The 20,795-nt window shown below is 38.3% G+C and overlaps 1 protein-coding gene across 2 annotated transcripts; it reads left to right on the forward strand.

Annotated features, from left to right (window-relative positions):
* Positions 1 to 4,328: 4,328 nt before the first annotated feature.
* ptbp1a (polypyrimidine tract binding protein 1a) lies at positions 4,329 to 18,985 on the forward strand. Of its 2 annotated transcripts, none has more exons than XM_041971465.1 (16): positions 4,329 to 4,399; positions 5,181 to 5,237; positions 5,512 to 5,542; positions 8,383 to 8,443; positions 8,598 to 8,770; positions 9,223 to 9,369; positions 9,620 to 9,790; positions 11,527 to 11,637; positions 11,841 to 12,021; positions 12,136 to 12,216; positions 12,378 to 12,541; positions 13,938 to 13,971; positions 14,927 to 15,019; positions 15,296 to 15,512; positions 15,807 to 15,884; positions 16,132 to 18,985. In XM_041971465.1, the coding sequence occupies exons 1-16, from the start codon at positions 4,392 to 4,394 to the stop codon at positions 16,262 to 16,264; spliced, it is 1,740 nt and encodes a 579-aa protein (XP_041827399.1). In that variant the 5' UTR covers positions 4,329 to 4,391; the 3' UTR covers positions 16,265 to 18,985. The 2 variants fall into 2 exon arrangements, with proteins under 2 accessions (XP_041827399.1, XP_041827400.1); XM_041971466.1 differs by having other exon boundaries at positions 4,340 to 4,399; positions 5,515 to 5,542.
* The last annotated feature ends 1,810 nt before the right edge of the window (positions 18,986 to 20,795 follow it).

A 20,795-nucleotide genomic window follows, 5' to 3' on the forward strand; every position in this document is an offset into this window, starting at 1 on the left:
ATGAGGCCTAAAAATTTGAAAATTCTGTCTCCTCTCTCATTTGCTTGCGCCACTGTTTAGTGAATGTGTGCTCAAAGAGGTGAGTCTGAGATCTTTCCTTTTCTTACCTCACAAAGGAAAATAACCACTGCCCCAGGTAGTGGATAGTGTCACTGACCCGCCCCCCGGCTAGATGACTCTGCCCTCTAAAATTACTGAGCGGGCGCCAGCGAAAGCCGGATCCTGTCCCAGAGAGGGGCATGGACAGGCACCACTCATGAACATTTAAATGTTCAGACATGGAAACAGCCCGTTCTCCGTAGAGCTCACTAGAGCCACATTTGGAACGGCTGAAATTAAGGACCCAGGCTGAATTTGGGGTAATTCACTTTTAAAACAATGTGTACATATTATCCTGGTATAACTCAACTTGTAAGTAAAAAACCCTGAAAATAAAATATTTAGGACTTGGTCAGATGAGAAAAAAGCAACACAAAGCATGTTTTGACTTGACTGATTGGATGAAGTTACAACTGTTATAAGTGACTACATTAATTTCTGTATGCAGATGATCATTCCAACAAAGGTGAAAAAGATATTTCCAAATACAAATCAAATGAGACTAAAGATGTATATAAAAAAGGTCATTAAAAGCAGGAATGATGTCTTTAAATATGAAAACACAGAAACACAAAAAATACAGAAAAACATCTGAAAACTAAACCGAGGTAAGCAAAAAGCCTTTAAGACACGCAGACCAAAAACGGTTTGGGACATGACAGGGATGTCAAATACAGCAAAACTCATAATGGTGACAATGAAATGTACTTTCCCAAAGACTTAAACATTTTCTTTGCTACTTATAACCCTGACAAGTGCAAAGAGATTCTCCAAAATATAAAACCTACTGCCTTCACTCTGGTCTTGTAGCCTGGCTGGTTGATTTTTTTTAGCCACAACATGTGAGAGTTAATGGTGTTCTGTCAGACACCCTCATCTCTTCCTCTGGATCCCCCCAGGGCTGCCTCCTCTCACCTGTTTTTATTCATTTTATATACAAACGAGTGCCGCAGCCAACATGTAGGTCGGAACATTGTCAAATCTGCGGCTGACTCAGTTATGTGCCCTTGCTTAGCAGTGATGACCCTGATCACGGACCTGTAGTGAAGGAATTCACCGACTGGTGCAGTTAATCCTTCTTAAATATTAATATCAATAAAACAAAAGAAATGAGCATCTTATTTCCGAAGAATACTCCGAACATCTCTCCTGTCAGGGTTGGGAACCAAGCAGTAGAGGTGGTTAACACTTATAAATACCTGGGCTCCCACTAGGATGACAAGCTGTCATTTGACCTTCATGTCAATGCTGTGTGCAGGAAGGCTCACTAGCGTATGTATTTTTATTGGAAGCTTTGTAGTTTTACTTTTATTCAGTTGTTTTACTTTTGTTATACTGAATCCCTTTTAACTTTCTTTTTTATCTGTTGGTTCTGCTCCCTTTCCCTATCTCTCAGCCTGTACTATATTTTATATGAGAATAGTATAGTGAAGTATACTTAGCTTACACTGAAAATTATAAAGAAAAGTCTGAGACTAAGTACATTAATACTATAATCTATGCTTACGCACTAAAGCTTATACTTGTTTAAGTCTTTCTGCCACAAAGTACTAATACTTAGTATATCTTGATCTAAGTATAGAATAAGGTCAAGTCATTGACTTGTGCTTACATTTAATTTAGCAGAATAAAAATGTTTTTCGCTACACAGGTTTGCTTTGAGGTATTACCCTCAAAAAGATCTGATTTCTGAGCAGGACCTGGAAAAACTAGTCCATGCTTTCATCTTTATCGGTTTCATCGGTTTGATTATTGTCAGTGTTTTTACAGGTCTACCTAAAAAATCAATAAAACACCTGCAGCTTATTCAGAACTCTGCTGCTCGAGTCCTCACTAAGACCAAGAAAGTGGACCACATCAGTCCAGCTCTGAGGTCTTTACACTGGCTGCCTGTTTGTCAGAGAATAGACTTTGAAGTTCTGCTGCTGGTCTATAAAGTTCTGAGTGGTGTAGGACCAAAATACATCAGTGATCTTTTGAAACCTACCAGAACACTCAGGTCATCTGGATCCAGTTTCTTATCAGTTCCCAGAGTCAGAACCAGACATGGAGAAGCTGCATTCAGCTTCTTAGCTCCACATGTCTGGAACAAACTCCCAGAAAGCCTCAGATCAGCTCAAACACTCAGTTTATTTAAATCCAGGTTAAAGACCCACCTGTTCTTTGCTGCATTTCAATTGTTTTTTTTTTATTTTTATTTTTTTTATTTATTTATTTAGAAGTTTAATCTGCATCTGTTTCTTTTAAGCTTCAATTTTTAAATTTGATCATGTTTTAATACTTTTTTCCCCCACAGTGGAACTTTATTTCTTTATTAATGTACTTGTTATTGCTTTTAATATTTTAATGTAAAGCACATTGAATTGTCCTGTACATGAAATGTGCTATACAAATAAATTTGCCTTGCCTGGCCTTACCCCTGTTATAAACTTACATGTTCAAGATCATATAGTGCTGGAGTTTAAAAGTTTACAGTAAATAGTATGTGTGCTCAATTGCATTATCTTTATGTTCCTAAAAGTTTAGTTTTAGTAATTCTATGTTCATAAAAGTATACTTAAAGTAAACTTTAATGAAATAAAATGTGGACTGGAAGTATTTACCTAGTACACTAGTAGTGTATAGATGAGTGTACTTGTATACAAAGTATACTTTTATGAACTTAAAATGTTCCAATTTAGTCTGAAAGGTATTAAGTTAGTATACCTTGTAGTACACTACAAGTACATGGTCTGCAGTATACTTGCTATACTTATACTTATTCTCAAGGATACTGAATGAAATAATCTTCAAGTATACTACTTTTTTGCTAAGGGAAGGCCCGTCCAATCTTTGCGTATCAAGTCACCCCTTGGCTCATGAGTTCCTGCTACTTCCATCAGGGCGCAGGTGCATACTACCAAGAAGCAAGACTAATAGACATAAATATTCTTTTGTCCCTGTAGCCGTTGAATAAACCAAATAATTGGTTTTTATTTTTATTTTTTTATTATTATTAGTTGTAGTATTATTTTTAATATATATATATCATAGTCCTTTTAAATATTTATTGTTGTTTGTGTGATTGTGCAGTCGGATTGTTTCTATTGCTTGCTGTACAACAAATTACCCTCACGGGATAATAAAGATTCCTTTTGCAGGAGCCTTCCCAGGGTTGTGTCAGTTCTGTTGTTCTCTTCAGACTTTACACTGATAACTGACATATTGATTAATCAAATCAACATAATAAAAAATATTTTGACAATTTTACTCAACTCATTGAACAACTCAGATGACCCTGGGCTGCACCAACAAGGTGTGAATACAGTTGTTGAATGGTGTGACAAAAATGCCCTCCGAAATAAACACTGCGAAGACTGAAGAAAATGTATTTGGGTCATAATCTGAGTGTCAGTATATTTCTATTGTCATTCATAATGGAAAAGAAATTGAGCCGGTCTTGGGAGGATCATCTTTTGTAGCGACTCAACAAGTTTTCTGCTGTTTTATACATCTGTTGTCGTGACTGACCTACAGTAAGTGTAATTCTACCTGGTTTCAGAAAGATCAAAACTACAACAAGAAAAAACATGCTCCAAGATCACAGGACAATCATTTACAATCACTCTATGAAACATAAACAGGCTGAGACTAGCCAAGAATACATCTTATCCAAATCATGATTAAACAGAGCATGAGTTCCTACCACCTAAGATACCAGGTTCCAAAGATCAAGAAAGTTAAGACTGAAAACGATTTTATATATCAGTCAATTTTAAAACTAAACTTAGAACTTTGAGGAATCCTGTGTGTGTGTGTGTGTGTGTGTGTGTGTGTGTGTGTGTGTGTGTGTGTGTGTGTGTGTGTGTAGTTCATTATGTATAAGTGAGCAAATTTCAAGTTTGAAGTGTTTTATTGCTCTGTGTAAACATCTTGCTGACGTGACACAAAACTCATTCCAGACATGTCTGATGAGGTGCATCATATCCTATTTCAGAAAATTTTAAGAGGTTGACTAACATATGTGTATACATATGTGTTTGCCAACGCTGGGTAACTTTTCATTCTCAACTTTAAGCCCAACCACTTGACATGATATACTGGAAATTTGCCGCGGCCTTGTTTTTTTTACAAAATGATGGTCATTTTGTCCAATCAGCACTCGCGTAGCGGCTTGTCCCCGCCCACTTCTTGCTCTTGGAACTGCTTGGACTAATCAGAGCTCGCCTCCGCGTGTTCAGCCATTTTGTAAGAAAATCAAGCAAGTCTGCCGCCCTACCTTCGCTTCAGACCTGCAGTTTTTTTCTTGTGCAATGGACGGGTAAGTGAAAAGAACCGTACTTAAGACTTATTTTTAAAGAAAATCTGCTCAAGGATGAAATACCTTTCAGATGAAGATTGTTTATTAAAATGTTACAACTTCTAAGGTTGCTTCGTTTAACAATAAGACCGGGAAAGTTTACTCAAAACAGCTTTTCTCTTTTCTTCAAAACATGCAACAGTTAGCAGGAGCGTACGCTAACTAGCAAATGCTAGCCATCGATACCGTCAGGCTATTCGTCATAAGTAATGTGACTTGCTTGAACTAAGTTATTTTATTTCTTCGTGGAAAAACAATGAATTCTTAATTCTTATGTATTTTAATGTTAGTAACAATGAGGGCAAAGTTTTTTTTCATTTCCTCCAACAAACTGTCGTTCGCTAACACAGACATTACTTAATGTTGCTAACTGTACCTTTGTAACTTCGTACCACGGAGCTTGAGCGCTAGCTAAAGCAACGTGTCTCATTTCCGCATTCATTTGTCTGCGGATTGCCAGGGCCATGTTGAAGATGTCTGGCCTGAACATTTCATGTTGATTGAATCAAAGACCTCTACGCCGAGTTATCTAATCGGGGTATGATATATGATAGATTATAGATGACTTTAAGCGCTTTCTGATAGTTCGATCACCTGATTTCATCAGATTGGACCATTTCGGGGACAGTGTTAAATGTTCTTTGAACTCAGGTGAAGCGTAAAATTAGTATTAAATGTTCGCATCATTATTGTGTTCACTGTCAAACCAAGTTTTTCTGCTTTTGTTTCCAATTTGCTGCAGCCGCCTAGACGCCACTGAGTTGTACCCTCTGGGATCCGGCTACGTCCCTGAAATTGAGTATGCATTTCGTATATTCTGCCATGTCTCATTTTGGTTTCACTCTTCTAGGTTTCTGATGTACTTTTTAATATCTGTGTACGGGGAAGTTAGTTCTCTCTTAGCTTAAAAAAATACCAACGGCGTCATATATAGTTTTTCTATAAATGTTGTTTCTCAATTGTTGAATAACTTATACTTTTACCGAATTAATCAAAAACATGAGATTATGAAGTTTCTATCATTTTAACTGAGACGTCTTTCTTTTCTTTTCTTTTTTTTTTTTTTTTTACAGCAGTGTCCATGACATATCAGTTGGCACAAAGGTAGGCAATTTTTAAGTTGTTTGTAACTTCCAGTTCTCCTTTCTTTAATCGGTGCTCTTATTGATTGTGTAATTGCAGACTGGTTTTTCTTTAAACTTTTATGATGTACTACTGGACGGTCAGCACACAAAGCTTTCAGCTATACACAGAACTGTGGACATAAAATATTTTATAATTTTAGCAGAACCGATTTTCAGAGGTGGGGCTTCTGTGTTTTCCTGTGCTGTGTCTTGTCAGTGTGGCTGTTGAAACTAAATTTTTGAATGTTATGAAAAGCTAAGTTTTGCTGCAAAGCCTAACATTTCTACAACTTTGTTTCCATTTACAAAACTTTTTATCCAGTACTTTTGACGTAAATTGATATCCTTCATTTTTAAACTCTTTTGCATGAATCACTTAACCAGTTACAATCATGATTAAGCTCTGTGCTTATATAACTGTTTTTGCTTACTTGCTGATGAACAGTGTACTGCTGGTTAACGTGTACACCTAATAAAAATTCCTGCTTAAGTAATCCTTGGTTACAGGCCCCAGGAAAGCTTTGTGTAGGTGGACTAATTGATCTCAATGCACTGCTGTAACCATCCTCCTACTACTGTCCTCATCCTCCCAGCCAAAGGTCTTAACAATGTTTAAACAGGACCTCTGATACAAACGCTTGTTACTGGGACACTCCCCACCCCCTCTATTCATTTGAGTAAGGCATGTTTTTGTGTGATGTGATCTGCTCCTCTTTAACTTTTCCTGTTTTTTTTTTTTTTTTTTTTTTTTTTTAATGTGCTGTGGTAATGATGCTAAGTTATGGAGCCTTGCCTTTCTGGAATCTGTAATTATTCCGTCTGGGCAGAGCGTCTGGCATTCCGCGGTCACATTCCAATCTCCCCCCTCCAGCCCCTAGTTGAAGAACAGTTCCCTGCCCCCTCCGCTGATGATGGCTGATTATAATGAACACGTCTGTACCTGCACTGCTCTCTTTGGCGTCTCTTCTTAGAGGTTACCATTCACCACTCCCATCCAGAGTGAAGTTGCTTTCAGAAGTCAACACAAGTTCACATATATCACCTCAGATTTAATTTCCTTTTAAGATTAAGATGAGGGTTTTTCCCAAATACTGCTGTGCAGTTTAAAAGAAGCTTAAGTTGAAGGCAATGTTGCCACTGAGAGGAAGCTGCGCAAGAGTTTTGGTATATGAGCCAGCAGTATGTCAACATTATGTGAAGGTTACCATTATGCTGTCAGCATTTCGAACAAAGGGTGTAAACATTTAGTTGGACTGTGCTTTGGTGGGAAAATGGGTTTGAAGCTTTGAGAGTCTTCCAGCAAACCTCTTGTATGGTTTTTATTTGTTTTTCCTATTTAACTTTGTAGTTTCTCTATCATTCTTCTTCCAAAAGCTGTAGTCTTCAATCACCAAAGTTATTCTCATTTTGTTTTTAAACGAGAGGTTCTACTCTGAATTGTAGAGTATCAGAGCTCTGAAAATAATAATAGAATGAGGAAGTAGGGAGGGAGCAAGCCCAACCTTGGAACAGTAACCTACAGTTCCCTTGAGGAAGTTTAGCAAACTCTGAAGCAGGCCTGATCTTTCTGCTCTTCCTGTTTAAAGTTTTGTCTGCTGACTGATAATGTCAAACACCCTGCCCACAGCCGGGAAGTTAGGCTGTAGCCACTTCCTTCTTTTTTGGAGGGGGTGTGCATCTGCCCTGGACCAACTTATCAAGATTTTATTTGATTTATTTTTTAATAAGTGAATATGCCGGTTGACTATGACATTTAGTGATCAATGTTTACACTGCCGCTTCTAATTACACACTGCTTATTTACCATTCTTGTACAATTTGGGCTTTGTGATGGTCTGACTTCAACTTTGTGTTTTTTTTTTAATACACAATTGAACAAACTACAGCAAATTAATTATGGTTAATTGATTTAAATTCCTTTTTATGACAAAATTTAAAAAAAAAAAATGTACGTCTACAAGGCTCCTGAGTGAAACAACACACTTAAATGTATAGAAATCTATACTCTTAGTAGGTTATTGAATTTATTACAGCTGCTGTCAATGTGCATTGCAGAAGGAAGGGAGGAATGCAAGCAAACCTGCTTTGGTGGTTATTGCTAAAGCGCTGTGTGGCTCTTCAACAACTTGAGTCTCTTTGGGGCTCCATATGTGTGTACTGCTGGGTAACAATGCCTCTAGTCTCAGCCTGAACAGGACATTCATTGTAGAGTGTTGCAGAGCTTAGACTGCTGAGCCACTTCTTGTGACTGCAATACTTCATCTTGCACAACCACAAATATACTGAACCATGAGAACAGTCCTGAAACAGCACTTTATATCTATTAAAGGGAGGCTTAACAAGGCACACATTAATGTGTTGTCGCTGGGAGTGTCCACATCTTGCACTGCAGTTCAGTGTTTGAGTATGTTGGCCTTTTTCCTAAAACTTCCATGAGAAGATGGGATGTACTGACAGCTGTTGGTGCTAAAATGTGACTGCTGGACTGTGTGTCTGTGGTTCACCCTGAATTTTACCTGAATGCCAGGTGGAAAAACATTTTGAATATTCACCCCAGCGTGTTGTTAAAAGAACAGTAAGATAGGGTGAGAATATAGATATTCTTGCCAACAAAAGAGGTCACTGAACTCTTTCTGCTGAAGAAGGTGGAGCCCTTTTCATTTGTGTTTGCGAGATCACATTACTTCCTGCTTTATCACACAATGGCTCAGTAATATGAGAGCTGTGCTCTCAACCTGCCATGCTGTGCCTTCATTGGTGAATGTTCTGAAGTGAACCATTGTTTTTTTTTTTTTTTTGTTTTTTTTTTCCCTTCTGCAGAGGGGATCCGACGAACTCTTTTCTTCTTGCATACCCAACGGACCCTATATCATGAACTCAGGTAGGGGGGTTGCCATGGAGGGTTGAATCCTTTTTTATTGAAGTGCTTGACGTGTCTGTTGTTTGTGTTGCCATGACGATCAGTCCATTATTCAAGAAGAACCAGAGCCTTATGTTCCCTCCCTAATTGTATCAGCTTCTGTTTTCTCTTGCAGCCAATGGCAACGACAGTAAAAAATTCAAAGGTGATGTCCGCAGTCCTGGTGTTCCATCACGTGTTGTCCATGTACGCAAGCTTCCCAGTGACATCAATGAGGCTGAAGTCATAAGCCTAGGACTGCCCTTTGGGAAGGTCACTAATCTGCTGATGTTGAAAGGGAAAAACCAGGTAAGGAAACTTGGATGCAGATCTGCTCACCAAACCTGTGTGACTTGTGGTACTGGTTAGATCGTTTTGTTTAGTTTTTTTTTTTTGTTTTTTTCCTCCCCTCCCCTGTCCCTCAAAGCCACTGACATGAATCAGCTTTTTAGCCTTCTGTCTTTACCTGAAATGAAAAATGATTCCTTTTTGCATCTTTGTCGCTTAATGGTATACTGGCAATTCTGCTTGCTAAGATTTGCTGGGGGAAGACTTACAAAATCTTATTCTCCTGTTTTGTATTCAAAACTGCACTGCATCAAGTCCAATAAATATGCAATTGCACCTAAGCCATTAAATATTAAGGTTTAAAATACAGTGTGATAACACAATTAAGTAGAAAAAATGCCTTTTTATGGTGGCATCTTCTTGTATATGATGTCACAAACAAATAGAATGTTTCTCTGGTCCTCCCTCTGCAGGCCTTCTTGGAACTTAACAGCGAGGAGTGTGCACAGACGATGGTGAACTACTACTCGTCTGTAACCCCCGTCATCAGAAACCACCCCATTTACATGCAGTACTCAACTCACAAGGAGCTCAAGACGGACAACTCCCCAAACCAAGTGGTAAGAGTTTGGGCTAAACTGTGTGCTTGATTTTCATTTTGACTGTTTGGATGGGAGCACTGTTAATTATTTTTTAAGTAATTGAAAAATAAGGGCTCAGATTTTGACTTTGTGTACAAATAAATATAAACTGTTTATTGATTTAATTAGAATTTAGATTAGATTAGTCATATTTAGATAGATTTGTCACTTGTCTATTTTTTGCCGTTTCACTATCTAAGCTGGGATGATTTTTGTCGTTTCTCTTAAGCGTGCCCAAGCAGCTCTGCAGGCAGTCAATGCCTTGCATGGAGGTGGAATGGGAGGCATGGCTATTTCTACAGATGCTGGTAGCATGGGAGGAGCAGCAGCCCAAAGCCCTGTACTCAGAGTTATTGTGGAAAACCTCTTCTACCCTGTCACTCTTGATGTTCTGCACCAGGTACAGTTAGCCTCCAGAGTTTTTTTTTTTCCACTGGCAGACATTAAACATTTAATATTTCTTTTTTTTTCTTATTTCTTTTTTTTTTTTTTTCTTACTTAAGAAAAAAAAGAAAAAAAAAAACATTTAATATTTATATATTTAATATATAAATTTTTCATCGGTTTTGTCATAGTTACTGAAGTCTGATGTACAGTGAAGAAACGAGCCTTAAAAGGTACCCAGTTAATTTGGATGGGTTAGTTTCACCTACATGTGCAGAGTTTGGCAAGTTTGCCCTCGTATGCATCTTAGTTGGGTTGATCCCAAGTAGACGGGGCTAAGTGGGTCAGTTTACACCTGGTATCACATTTTATGTCTACATGTGAGCAATATCATGTTATGAGATGTCACTAACCTGCTCTTTGCATACAAGATGTAGCACTATCACCTGTGCTGTGCAGCTATCAACACATCACTATTAAATTTACTCTCCTTTTCAAAATCCTGAATCACTTTTTACCTGTACACAATAGATTCTGATATGTTTTATTAAAGTCATTTTAGTCTTTTTTTTTTTTTTTTTTTTTTTTTAACTTGTCCTGTCAGCATGGTGGCAGCAGAATGATGGTCTGGACAAACACAGTAGATTGCAGGCAATGACCCTTCAATCCAACCTAACACCAGAATACCAACTGTTAGACCTGTACAGAAACACAACAGAGAATTTCCTACAGCTTTTACAGATAAACTAAGCTCACAATCATCAGCGGTTACACAAAAAAACAGCAACAACATGTATCACAAAAAAAAAAACTAAAGGAAAGTAGCTCTTATCGCAATAAACCATATACTTATAAACCATATACTTTTAGCCACAGAAATGTGTGGCCTTTGCTCTAAACATTCAGAGCAAATATAAACTGCCAGCATCCATTTAAATTATGCAAGTTTTGCTATAACACCCATTTGTTTACTATAAATATGATTAGATGGGGCATCTTTTTGTGCTCCCATAGTTTAATGAAGAATTTTTGTTTTGAAACTCAAGTAAGGGCTTTTATACACCAAACCGGCCTGAAAACCAGCAATGCTCATATGTTCCCCTACTGGGTCCTGCATTACCAGCGTCCATATAAACAAAATGGCACATAAACGGACCGCAAACATAAATCCCAGCTTTTGCCCAGGATGTTCAAGACATAGCCTACCACTGTAGAGGGGAGATGTTAGAATGTTAAACAGCAAGGGAAAGCAGAAGCAAAGGAAATTAATAAAAGAGCAGTGTGTGTGTTGTGTTTTTCTGTGATGACAGATGTGGCTTCACTTGAGTCATGATCAGTTGGTCTGAAGCCGTTTTTTCCACTCAACATGGCCATGTTGTAAAAGTGTTCCTTGCTTTGAAAAAATGTCAAGTGAACACGTGTGGGAAATGGTAAATCTGTTAGCTTTGTTTTCCATGTTGCCTGCCTTCTGCACCCATTCGCTGTCCTGTACAAAGAGAGCATTCTCACTGCCAGATGAGACACTGATTCTACAAGTCAAATGAGACCAGACCAAAAAAAAAAACCTGAGTGAAACACTGGCATGTAGATGAAGAAGATGCTACAAACTTACTTGAGGACTATCAGCTTGGTGTATAACATGCTACAATACTTACAAAATATTGAATGTCTACAGGAACAAATAATTGTTATGGACGAATTATTGTCAAAGTATGTAAACAGGTTTTTGTCATCCCTGTCTTGTCTCTCCAGATATTTTCAAAGTTTGGTACTGTGCTGAAGATCATCACTTTCACCAAGAACAACCAGTTCCAGTCTCTGATCCAGTATGCTGATGCTATGACAGCCCAGCATGCAAAACTGGTAAGTCCTGTTTAGTTAATGTGTTTTGTTTTCCCATATGGTTTCAGTCTGAGGTTGTAGGTGGTGGTTAACGGATCACCAAGTATTCTAGTTATGTTTGATGACTGAACAAGTTTAACGCAGATTATTTCTATACTGTTGATCAAATACAAAGCTATAGTAAAACACGTTGTTTTCACTTAATGATCCACTTTCATTCGTAGTCCCTGGATGGCCAGAACATCTACAATGCTTGCTGTACTCTGAGAATCAGCTTCTCCAAACTCACCAGCCTCAATGTCAAGTACAACAATGACAAGAGTAGGGATTACACCCGCCCAGACCTTCCTACTGCAGATTCACAGCCTACCATTGATGCCCAGGCTATGGCAGCTGCTGCATTTGGTAAGATTTGATCAAGATTTTAAGAATTTCTCAAGTTTTCTAATCTAGGTTTTATTTCAGAATACCCATATTTCTGGGAATTTTCATTGAGGAAAATGTTTGTTTCTCAATCAGCTTCACCAGGCATAATCTCAGCCTCTCCTTATGGTGGAGCCCATGCCTTCCCTCCAGCCTTTGCTATCCAACAGGCAGCAGGTCAGTAGAAATCCTACTGTTGTTTATTGGATGAGGCCTTTATATCCTTCTTACAAACATGATACTCTCTTTATAATTCGCCCTTTTGTTTAAAAATGACTATATTGCCTACTTTTTATCAACAAAGTGTGTTAAGTTGAAAGTAATGTTTTTCCTTTTAGGTCTGTCAGTGCCTAGTATTCCCAGTGCCCTAGCGTCCCTGGGTGTTGGCCACAGTGGCATGGCAGCTGCAGCAGCAGCAGCCGCCGCCACTCGGCTTGGTCTGTCAGGGCTCGCTGCTGCTGGAGGACATAATGTCTTGTTGGTCAGCAACCTGAACCCTGAGGTCAGTACACTTACCAGACTTAAACAGAGCTACATTGTAACTCAATCAGTGTAGTGTTGAGCAACATTTAATTTTACAATGACTTGTGTTTACACTCTGGTATGTAAACCTGGACCCATTTGCAGAGAAACGAGTGTTACAGCCTCTCCACCATGTCTCACTGTGTGATCACACAAGTTGAAGTACCCTTACCGTTGTTTTAAAGGACATGGGGGTTATGAAGTCAAAGGCTCCTCTCTTTCAGGACTTCTCTGTGTTTGACCAAACCTGCTGCATCTCTGACCTGCCACTTTGCTCACTGTGAATTTTAAGTTTATTCAAAAAACTAACTTCTTTTTTTTTTTTTTTTTTTTTTTTTTTTTAAGCCTTACCATTTCATATCTTCATTTTGTCCATTAGTTTAAATCATTCTTGAGTTGTTGAAGAGACAATATTACTTTTTGTTTGTATTGTTGTAGCTTCCTATATAGTGTGTAGAGTGTAAAAGTAGTCTCTCACACCCATTACATTTAGTTGTAGTGATGGTGTCATGATATGAAACATGTTCATTTAAAGAGCTCATTCTTCCAAGTTTAGATTTATATTCAGATTTGATCATTTAATGTAACTCTTAATCTAAAAAAAGAAGGGGGGTGTAATTTAAAAGTACATATTGTCTCTGCCTTTTTCTGTATTTCATTGTTAATCTTTTTTCTCTTCTTTTTCTCCTAGTGTTCCCATAGTGACAGTGCATTTTAATTTAGCCAGCTCTACTGTCTGAAGCACTACATTTCTTTGTGTATACTGACCTTGTTTTGTTTTTTGTTTTACTATTTTTTCTCTCTCTGTTCTTTCTCTGTCCCCCTCTCCTTATTTTTGTTTTAAATCCCCTCACCTCATATCTTGCCAACTGACTGCACGCCCCACGACCAATTGTAACATATGCCCTCCTCTTCCCTCTGGCACTCCTCCGTTACTACTACTCCCTTTCCCTCCATCCACCCAACCCTCTTTTCCTCCTGACATTGTTCCCAATTTGGAAATGACCCACAAATTGAACACACAACATTGGAAACTGGTCCCCATCCCCCTTTCTTTTTTTCCCCCCCTTTATTTATTTATTTTTTTTTTCTTTCTTTTTTTTTTTTTTTTTTTTTTTTTTTTTTTTTTTTCACATCTTCATTTCCCATCTCATCTCTCCTCCTCACACTGTTGAAATCCTCTCCTCATTCTCTTCGTCCCTCATGCCTCTCCTTCCTCCATGGTACTGTGGCCTTCCTGTGGACCTCGCTGCCTGTGGCCTGCGGACATGTCCCGACTCCACTCCACTGTCCTCCACTCCGCTCCGTCTCTTTTCCCCTGTCCCCTCTCCCCTTTTGGCCCCCTGCCCCGCTGCTCCCCCCTGCTGTCTCTAAAGAGCGTTACGCCACACTGCCTCTTTATTCTTTTCGGTACGTTATCATCCTTTCATCTCTTTTTTTATTACTACTGTTACCTGGCGAGGTGGGCATGTCTTGTCTCATGTTGTTGGCTTTGTTTATTTAACCACTGATGGTTCATCATCAGACTACAAGGCTGTGAAGGGTTGAGGTGTCTGTTTTGGGGTTTGTATGATCTGGTTTGGTTGTTGTGGGTTTGTGTGAGGAAAGTAAGGTGAGACACCACACTAGGCTGCAGCATTTCATGTAAGTTTGAACCACCATGATTTACTAGGAACAAGAAAACATGTAAAATTTTTCATCTTCAAACACAACATTTAAGTGAAAGTATTTCCCCACTAAATAGAAATGTGTGGATTATTTTGTTTGGAATGAGGTTGTAGGCAATTGTAAATTTTCTCTAGACCATCAAAATTAAGGCCATGAAAAATGAATGATTTCAGATTGTATTTGCTTTTTATTTTGGTTGCTGTCCTAAGTCACTCAGCAACAGTACATAGATGAAATGCTGCTTCTTTAGTGATTACATAACCCTTTGGTTATTTTGTTATACTATTTTACTGTTTGTCACTCTAATATAGATACATGCATGTGTAGTTATTTCCGCATGTTTCCATTTAGGCTTCCAAATAATCAACCTTTTCTTGACTTTAGAGCAATCAAATATATCACAACTACTCATCTTACTATGCCGACTGATTTTTGTCTTTAAATCACTCCCTCTCCCTTTTGAAAGACATTTTAGCTGTCATCTGTGCAATTGTTGTCCTAAAAGAGCTTATGTAGGTTTAGCTAGATCCCCTACAGAATTGGGCAAAAGATTAGTAGAATAAGACTGTTTAGGATCTCTAATTTGATGGTTTAAATGGTTTTTGTTGCTGTGATTGGCTGTGCGTCTACTGTTAATGTTGTGTTGTATGTTGTCTTTGTTGCCATTGCATTGTGACACCCTCCCATTAATCTATAGGTGTGTATGGCGATGTGATGAGGGTGAAAATCCTTTTCAATAAGAAGGAGAATGCTCTGGTCCAGATGTCTGATGGCACGCAAGCTCAGCTTGGTAAGCTAAACTTTAGTGAAACAAAATGCTATTTTCTTTATTTTTCTTTCTGCCTTATTCAACGGGTTTTGTTTGAAAGTCAGCCTGATTTGTTTTTTAATTGTTTTATTATTCATTATAACTTCAAAGTATCTAAAAATAATCAAAGTTAATAGAAAATTTATAATTGAAGGAATAAAGATGAACATATTTTACAGAATTAAAAAAATCTGTACATTGAAGGGAAATATGTGATATTGTTCATGCAGCAGAAGCTGACTTCTGTCTGTTTCTCAGCAATGAGCCACTTGAATGGCCAGCGTCTTCATGGCAGGGCCATGCGTGTGACGTTGTCAAAACACACAACAGTACAGCTGCCCAGGGAAGGTCATGAGGACCAGGGCCTCACAAAGGATTACAGCAACTCACCGCTGCATCGTTTTAAGAAGCCTGGCTCCAAAAACTACTCTAACATCTTCCCACCCTCTGCAACACTCCACCTCTCCAACATACCGTGAGTTCTGCTGCAGAGGCCTCATTGTTATTCTCAGCAAATTTTTGTTTACTAAGCTTTTTCCTTTGTAGTTCTGAGTCTTTTTCTGTATTTAGTGCTTGTGACTTAAGTACTTAACAGTTGCTAAACTTGCAACTTTAAGAGGTGTTTTTCATTTCTTGTGCCTTGTTTTACCACATCTTTAACTGGCAATATAAAACGCAGAAGAGTGAAATGAATTATTAACCCACATCAGTGTTGTGTGTGCTTGCTTGTTTTTTCCCTTTAACCGCTGACTCTCACGTCTGCTTTCAGGCCTTCAGTAGTCGAGGATGATCTCAGGAGACTATTTGCCAGCTCAGGATCCACAGTCAAAGCCTTCAAGTTCTTTCAGTAAGTCTCAGTCCTAACACTAATGATCAGTCAAATAGAAGTTGCTCATTTTCTTCAGAAAAGTCAACATGTTTAATAAAAAAAAGACTGTTCTATTGTTGTCTTGTTTATTGACTTGGTAAGTTATTTTCTTAGAAATGGAGTATCCAGTCATATAGAGACGAAATAACTTATCAAATGAGAAGCTAACAGCACAGAAGGGGGCAGCATCTTGACACTTTCAGAACTTTTTCATCTCTGTTAACAGGAAGGACCGTAAGATGGCCTTGATCCAGATGGGCTCAGTTGAGGAGGCAATTGAGTCCCTCATCGAGTTCCACAACCATGACCTGGGAGAGAACCATCATCTTCGAGTGTCTTTTTCCAAGTCCACCATCTGAGTGCCTTTATTTCCACCCTCCAAGCCTGTTGCCATCTGAATGCTACTATACCCTAGGTGGCCTTCAGTGGAAATGGCCTTTATAGCATATTTATAGTGGTGTTTTTTTTTTTTTTTTTTGTCTATTTTTTTTATTATTATTATTTTGGGGGGGGGGGGGGGGGGTTGCTCTGTCATCCCTCTGTCAAATCAAAATTTTTGGGTTTGGTTATTGTATTTTTTTTTTATCCATACTGTTTTGATTCTGGTTCTGATTACCTGTCCCAATCTGAGGAAAAAAATTATTTTGTTTATCACATTTGGCATCAAGGACTTTTTTTTTTTGGTATGAGAATACAGACAAATGTGAATATTGCTTTTTGTCATGCATAAATTGGCTTCTGTACATCTACATAGTTGATTTAAATCTGTTGTATACAGGATACAAGTACAAAACCTTGCATATTTATGCCATGCTACATTAAGCAAGGAACAGTTTGCAGGAGAAAAATCAAATTCTTGACATCTGTGTTCCCTTAAGTTTGGCTACAATCACAAGTGCCACCTCCTGCTTGTAAGAATGTAAACACTGCATGAAGTGTTACACCGCCAGTGTAACAGTTATTAGAAACAAATTTGCTGTGGAATCAGAACAGAATCACAGTATGTTTCTGATCTAGTTTGGTACAAGACAGGTTGTTTGCAACCAAACCTGATGATTTGTTTATTCCAACAAAGTTTATGAGGCGCAGGGGAAATGGGCAATATCCAGCGATAAAACGTATAAGAGAGGAAGAGACAGCTGTTGAATTGTCCCTTAGACCAAAATTGTTTGAAGACACCCTCCACCAGAGGTGTAAGTGAATGAGTTATAGCCACACCAGACATGTTGGCATTCCTTTCATCATTGTTGCTGTGTGCAGATATGTGTGCGCTGCTTTGAAAAGCCACTTTGATTTTGTTTGGCCAGTTAAGACGGTTTGTAACGAATGATCACCAACTTATTTTAACTTGTAACTACCCACCTTTCTTTTTGGGATCCATACCACTATCAGAAGTTAGTCAATATGGATGTGATTTTCTTTTACTGTCTTTGTTGTAGGCTTGTGCCTTACTTTTCCTCGCTAGATTGCCCTGGCTTGATTTGGAAATGGCTCACAAAATGCCCATTTTCTTTTTTTTTTTTTTTTTTTTTTTTCCCAACATTGTTAAATGAGCAAAGCAGCTCATTTACTCTATTTCTTTAAACACAAATGTTATCGTATGCATATAGCCCAATTACATGTATCTAGAAACAATGAATGTAAGTCAGTTAGATGATTAATATTGTTTGTAGGTGATGTAGCTCTTAGATGTGGTGTTGCAGCTGTATTCAGCCTTCCTGTCTTATAGTCCCTTGTCACTTCCATGTAGTCCTCTGGGGGCAGTGGTTTCTGGGGCTTCATTTAACCATATTAGTTCATCGATATGTGTACACCTATATATTCATTTATCTTTTATTAGAAATTACATGTGTATCTTTTCTGAACTTAACTGATGCCTATGTGTAGTGGCTGAGTTTGATGGCTATTGCAGTGCCTTGACTCTTTGAGTTTTAATCTGAGGCTGAAACTAGCCTGGTCAGTTGACTTTGTTTACTCCCTTTCAGGTGTTTCATTTTACCTGTCTGCAAGAATGCCTTTGTCTCATTATATTCAGGTAATCTCACCTAGGGAAAGGGCAGCTTGGAGGCATTTGTCAGTTGATGGTTAAGACAGTCTTGGACTGTTTAAAAATCCAGAGTGTTTTATTTTTTTTTTTTCTCCTCTAATTCAGGAAACCAGATATACAGAGTGAGATAGCCCCTCACTCAGTTCCTGTCTGTGTACACTTACGCCACAGTCGGGTACGTTAGTGCACTTTTCCTCAATGTTAAGTCCAAGTTGGCACCATCACGCTGAAGTCTTAAACCTTGTCACATTCCTGCGTGCCTCAAGCACCAGTTTCCACAGACTCCACTGCTGTAGTCTTGGACCAGTTACAGATGAGCTCTGTTTCTATTTTTATAAAAGATTCTTATGCATGACTTAACAAAGCTTCATGTAGCTGCAGACGGTTATTGCTGTTAAGGACCAAAGTATGTTTTGCCCTTGCTGTTTTGTAGTGTTGTGATTTCCTACTTTTTCTCTCTCCTCCCCCCACATTCCTGATGTTTTAAAAAAACAGAATGCTCCACTTCAGCTTTCTGTTCCTCAGATGCCTTGGACAAGTTGCATTAAGTTAAATTGTCTTTTGAGTAACAACCTATACTGTATATTGTATCCTTATTTGTTTCACTTTACAAAGAGCCAACTTTAGTAGATTGCTTTAGAGTGGATACTTAATTGAGCACAGTCCTCGCTGTGAGTGTAGAAAATTATATTCCTTTCAATTTTGTTAAAGCTTTTATGTTTTTCCTTTTTATATGGGGGCAGGGTGGGGTTAATGTATGAAACGGGGTTGATGGTTGTATATATTCATGCTTTTGTACCACAGAATAATTTGGATTATATACACTTTACGTTCAAAACATGTATATTTTGATAAACAGTACAAACATATTAAGCTCTTCTGAGCTGTAAAACAAGAAAATCTTTTGTAACACAAAGACATTAAACCTATCTGAACACACGAGTGTCTCTGTATGTGCCCCACTCCCCCCTTTGCCATTCTGATCTTGTTTCTTGCATCTTCTGCCTTCAATAAATCTTTAGTTTGTTCCTTCTTTCACCTGGCCTCATTTGGTTTCTGTCTCTTCCTCTTTATTTTTTGTATTCTGTGACATTGCTGATCTGCACCGGTTAACATCCTGTAACCTTTTCTATGTTTCCCATCCTGTTTACTACTGGTGTGTGTGTTTTTTTTTTTTTTTTAATCTTTGACAGTGTTTCTAACTTTGTGGTCATCCGATCTGCAACTTGACTGGCTGCTCATCAAGGCTCAGTTCAGTCCTGTCACACTCCCTTGATAAAAAAGTTGTGATGAGTCGGGGTGGAGAGTTAATTTGTCATGCAGTGCTGGGTACTTGCTATTCCCAATGATTCTGAACAATTCTCCGTCGTCCTCCACTCTTAACCTTTTCGATTTTGCAGGTCCAGCTCTCACAGGAGCCAAGTTGCTGTAGAAACCAAGTCACTGCATAACATAAGAGGAATAATTGACTCTAAAACGTAATTGTAGGTCCGGGGCGCATGCGGCATCCATATTTGTCGAGTTTCTTTAAAATATTCTATGTAGTGTCAAACTTTGGCTTTACAACTTTAGAGCCACTAGGGGGAGCCATTGTTTTCTAGTGATCTAAGCTTAACAGCAGTGACTTTACCTGTCTCACACAGTGACAATAAGTTAATAACTTGAGCTCAAGTGCCTCCCTGGGTTTTTTGGCATACGTTTTTTTTATTTTTTCCCCCCTTATAAATCCTTACAGAGCAGTGGAGAGGATTAACCTCAGATCCTTCCAACCCTTCTAGAGGGGGGGCAAATGGGAGAAAAGATTTGAGCCCAGTGGTGGCTGTATTTGTAGCTGACAGATACTGGATTGTGTTTGGTAATGCCAGTAGCCTGTGGAGTGTAATCTTAAATGTAGCAGGCTCTAACTCTAGCACTACTTTCATTACTTGGTATAAGAACGTTTGCCAGGAGGTGTACAATAAAGCATCTAGATTCTCAGTAAGCATAACAAGTTTTGTTTAAACTATTCATTGCGAAGTAAATATAGAACCATTCTTTCATGTTCATTTACTTAAAAAAAAAGGCTTGTTTTATGGTTTCCTTCTTTTGCTCTGCACCAGCAGTAATTTGGAGCAAAGAGTCCACACACAAACCTCTTTGGAATATTGAAATGCAAAGAGATTTCATAATTCGGTGGAAGAGTAAAAGTGAGGTCCAAACAGATTTATGATATTTTAGGTATATAAGCTCTATTTAATGACAAGATGTATCATTTCTGTCACGAAATTTAAAACACTGTAAACAGTATTGCATTTGTATACCTTTAGTGTGACGTTTAGACAAGCAAAGCCTCAGCTCACCTCTGCTGTATTTTGACCCTTGGGTTTCTGGCTTGTTCTGCTTTCGTATCCACTAAGTGAAACCATGTGGGGTAGCAATTTGGCCACATCTGGCAACATTTATTTACATTAGTATTGCAGTCTCTAATCAAGGAAATACAAGTAAACACAAAGGCCACACCAATACAAACCTGCTTGTGACTAGAGGGCTTTAGGGTGAACAAGTGGTCCAGAATATGCACATAATTTGTGACCTCTTATCCCTGTCTGATGCAGCTAAATGCCAGCTAAATGAGTTCTTTGTTAGACAACTTGAGAAGACATGCAGTTTTTATATTTGTGTTTTAGGTTCTAGGTATCATTTATGTCTATCACTTCACACAGTTTAAATAAAAAGGGGGAAAAAAGTGCCTTCATAGACTTAACCAGCCTTAAGTTCTTAGACTTAAACCCCTTTTTAAGGAGGAGTATGCTGACTCTGCAATCCACTTTATTTTTAGATTTAACATCACTAAGAGACCTTCA

The sequence above is a fragment of the Melanotaenia boesemani genome, chromosome 20, assembly GCF_017639745.1.
Source record: "Melanotaenia boesemani isolate fMelBoe1 chromosome 20, fMelBoe1.pri, whole genome shotgun sequence".
In the NCBI taxonomy this organism is placed as follows: domain Eukaryota; kingdom Metazoa; phylum Chordata; class Actinopteri; order Atheriniformes; family Melanotaeniidae; genus Melanotaenia; species Melanotaenia boesemani.

Excerpts from the sequence above, each read along its gene's own strand:
- ptbp1a (XM_041971465.1), top strand. Across the intron at positions 8,444-8,597 it reads ACCCTATATCATGAACTCAG|CCAATGGCAACGACAGTAAA; the intron begins GTAGGGGGGTTG and ends TTTCTCTTGCAG. Across the intron at positions 12,542-13,937 it reads TCAGCAACCTGAACCCTGAG|AGCGTTACGCCACACTGCCT; the intron begins GTCAGTACACTT and ends CTGTCTCTAAAG.